This window comes from Felis catus, chromosome A1 (genome assembly GCF_018350175.1).
Source record: "Felis catus isolate Fca126 chromosome A1, F.catus_Fca126_mat1.0, whole genome shotgun sequence".
In the NCBI taxonomy this organism is placed as follows: Eukaryota; Metazoa; Chordata; class Mammalia; order Carnivora; family Felidae; genus Felis; species Felis catus.
In genome coordinates this window covers 83968713-83971841 of record NC_058368.1, presented here as the reverse complement: position 1 = coordinate 83971841, position 3129 = coordinate 83968713, and the positions used below count along the sequence as shown (strand labels likewise).

The window sequence follows — 3129 nt, the reverse complement described above, 5'->3', positions numbered from 1 at the left end:
GCACTGAGTGTTGTATGGAAACAAATCTGACAATGAATTTCATATTTAAAAAAAACTGGCATTGTATTTGTACAGATATATTGTTTTAACAAAATTACATATAAAAGTATAGAGTTAAAAGTTCATTAATAAATTACTGCCTTTGAAACAAAACCACACTTTTTTAAAACCTTTTTTTTAACGTTTATTCAGTTTTGAGAGAAGAGACAGAACACAAGCAGGGGAGGGGCAGAGAGAGAGGGAGACAGAGAATCTGAAGGAAGTTCTAGGCTCTTAGCTGACAGCACAGAGCATGACCTGGCACTTGAACTCATGAACCGCAAGATCATGACCTGAGCTGAAGTCAGATGCTTAAGCAACTGAGCCACCGAGGTGCCCAATTTTTTAAAAAAAATTTTGAAGTTTTTATTTATTTTTGAGGGACAGAGACAGAGCACAAGTGGGGGAGGGGCAGAAACGGAGGGAAACACAGAATCTGAGGCAGGCTCCAGGCTCTGAGCTGACACCATGGAGCCCACATTATGGTGATCCTCTTCTTAGCAGTTGTATCAGGGCATTTTTTACATCTTTGTTCCTTAGGGAATAGATGAGTGGATTTAACAATGGTGTGACCGCAGTGTAGAAGAATGTAAAGAACTTGCTATAATTTGAAGCAAAGTGATTCTTAGGGTATGTATACACTGGTGCCACTGTTCCATAAAACATAAAGACCACAATGAGGTGGGAGGAGCAGGTGGCAATGGCTTTCTGTCTGCCATCCTTGGATTGGATTTTACCTAAAGCTTGAGCTATGTAGCCATAAGAAGTCAGGATCAACCCCAGTGGTACGATGGTGAAAAGAACAGCAGAGACTGTCATCTGCCACTCACTGGCCGAGGTGTCTCCACATGTCAAGCGTATGAGGGCAGGAACCTCACAGAGAAAGTCATCTAGGCGGTGGTGGGTGCAGAAGGGAAGCTGAAGTGTGACAGGAATCTGGGTAACAGATTCTATTAGGCCAGAGATCCAGGCTATTAGCACCAGCTTCCAACAGAACTGATGATCCATGATGATGGTATAGTGCAGGGGTTGGCAGATAGCAATGTAACGATCAAAGGCCATCACCACCAACATGACACATTCTGTGGCACCAAGACAGAGTAACATGCAGAGTTGGATGACACAGCCTGTGTAGGTGATGATCTTGCCAGGTCCCCACAAGTTGGACAACATATGGGGAACAGTGGTTGTGGTAAAGCAGAGATCCAAGAAGGAAAGATTGCTAAGAAAGAAGTACATGGGAGTGTAGAGATGAGGGTCCACACAAGAAAGCAAGATAATAGTTGAGTTGGAGAGGATGATCATTGTGTACAAGATGATCACAATCCAGAAAAGAAGCATTTCTAGATGAGGCCATTCAGAGAAACCAAGAAGAATGAAGCCAGTTGGGAAACTCTTGTTGGTCATCACTGGTGCTTTTGGCAATGGAGTTTGAATATAATTGTAACAAAAATTTTGTGAATGGATTTTTGAAGATTCATCTGTTATTTATTTCGGGAAGGCAAACATTATTAGCTCTCCTGTGGGTCTTAGGGCAGGAGAAATATGAGTGTTGTATATTATACCAATAGGATACAACTTCTCTTCAACAAGACTGTTTCTTTTATACAAAAGAGGTATTCATAAGATATTGGCTTTGAGATTTATCTTCAAATCTGACAGAACATTCTCTGTAGACACCCTGACACAATCACTTTAGATTATGTGCATATTTCTCCTAGATTGCTCTCTCAGGAATGTATGTAGTAGCTCTCTAAAATATTTGGGATGACATGTTGAAAATAAAGTTTTACTTTTAAAATATGTAGTGCCCCTGTGTATTGTGGTGCTATTTGCATTTTTGGTAATGCTTATAGAAACATAGGAAGTGGAGATTATCCCAGAAACAAGACTTTTCTGTTATCAATATAGATGCCAAACAATGAGACCTTAACTTTTATTCTCTGTCTGAAGAACCATAGGAGACATACCAGTTTTTAGGGGACGAAAATCTATGTTGAATACATGGTATTAACTAAAGTTTTATCTTAGGTAATTCAAACATCTTTAAGTAAACAACTTAAAAAAACTTCAGCCAATATTTTTATCGAGGAAATGGCTATAATAATTCCCACATCAGTGGATTCAGGTCCAAATTATAGAAACAACTATATTATTGCCTTCTACTTTTAAGCACAAAATGCTAACATGAAAAAAGTAGTGAAAAGAAACAATTAAATAGGCTGTATAATTTTTGCCCCACACAAGTCCATTATTGTTCTGCTCAACTATCAATTAGACTAAATACATTTCAATCAGAGACAATAATTGTAAAATAGAAATAAATTACAGTAACAAAAATGAAATATACAATTATTTTAAATTTTTACTTCATGTGCAGGAGGAAAATAGTGCAGAGGTGTTAGCTATGAAATACTAAGGTAGGATAATAGATTCTGGGCACAATGTGCTGGATATTAATTTTCTGTCTCCCAGCAACTGTGGAATAGTTCAGAGTATACAAAAATGTAAGATTTACAGGATAAGAAAATGCTGTTAAGTGAAGATTAACTTTTGCAAGTAGCCAAACAATGCAGAAATTTGGAGAACATTACAGAGGTCTGTTTCTATTCAGAAACAACCTCATAGGTATTTATTCAGGGCCATGAGGCACTGAATAATGATGTGGAATATACTTTGTACAGGAGAGATTAATTCCATGTTTATCCAGTACCCCAAAGCCTGTGGGAGACAGAGACAACAGGTGAAGAAATGAGCAAGTAGATCATGAGGACTTAATTATTTCAATGATAAATTCTAAAAAATTAAAAAAATACATAGTGTATTTTAACTGAGGGTAACAATGGAGGATGTAAGAATCAGAGGAGGATTGTTTTACACAAGGGGAAATAGAGGAACAAAAAAATCTGATACTGAAAAAATGTGCAAACTCCAAGAAGTCCAGCTGCCTGGGAAATGCAGAGCTGTCTCCACGGGAGGTAGTCAGACATGTCATCCAAACTCAGCTTTTCTATTCTAAGTTCCTATGATCATGAACTGAACTGATCTAAGTTTTTCACTGTAGGAGAATCTAATTTAACCCCATAATGT

At 37.8% G+C, this 3129-nt stretch overlaps 1 protein-coding gene across 1 annotated transcript; it reads right to left on the bottom strand.

Annotated features, from left to right (window-relative positions):
• Window positions 1-519: 519 nt before the first annotated feature.
• On the bottom strand, window positions 520-1446 carry LOC123378950 (olfactory receptor 2H1-like). The gene has a single exon (XM_045060667.1). It carries the CDS (start codon window positions 1444-1446, stop codon window positions 520-522), a length of 927 nt encoding a protein of 308 aa, XP_044916602.1.
• Window positions 1447-3129: the final 1683 nt, after the last annotated feature.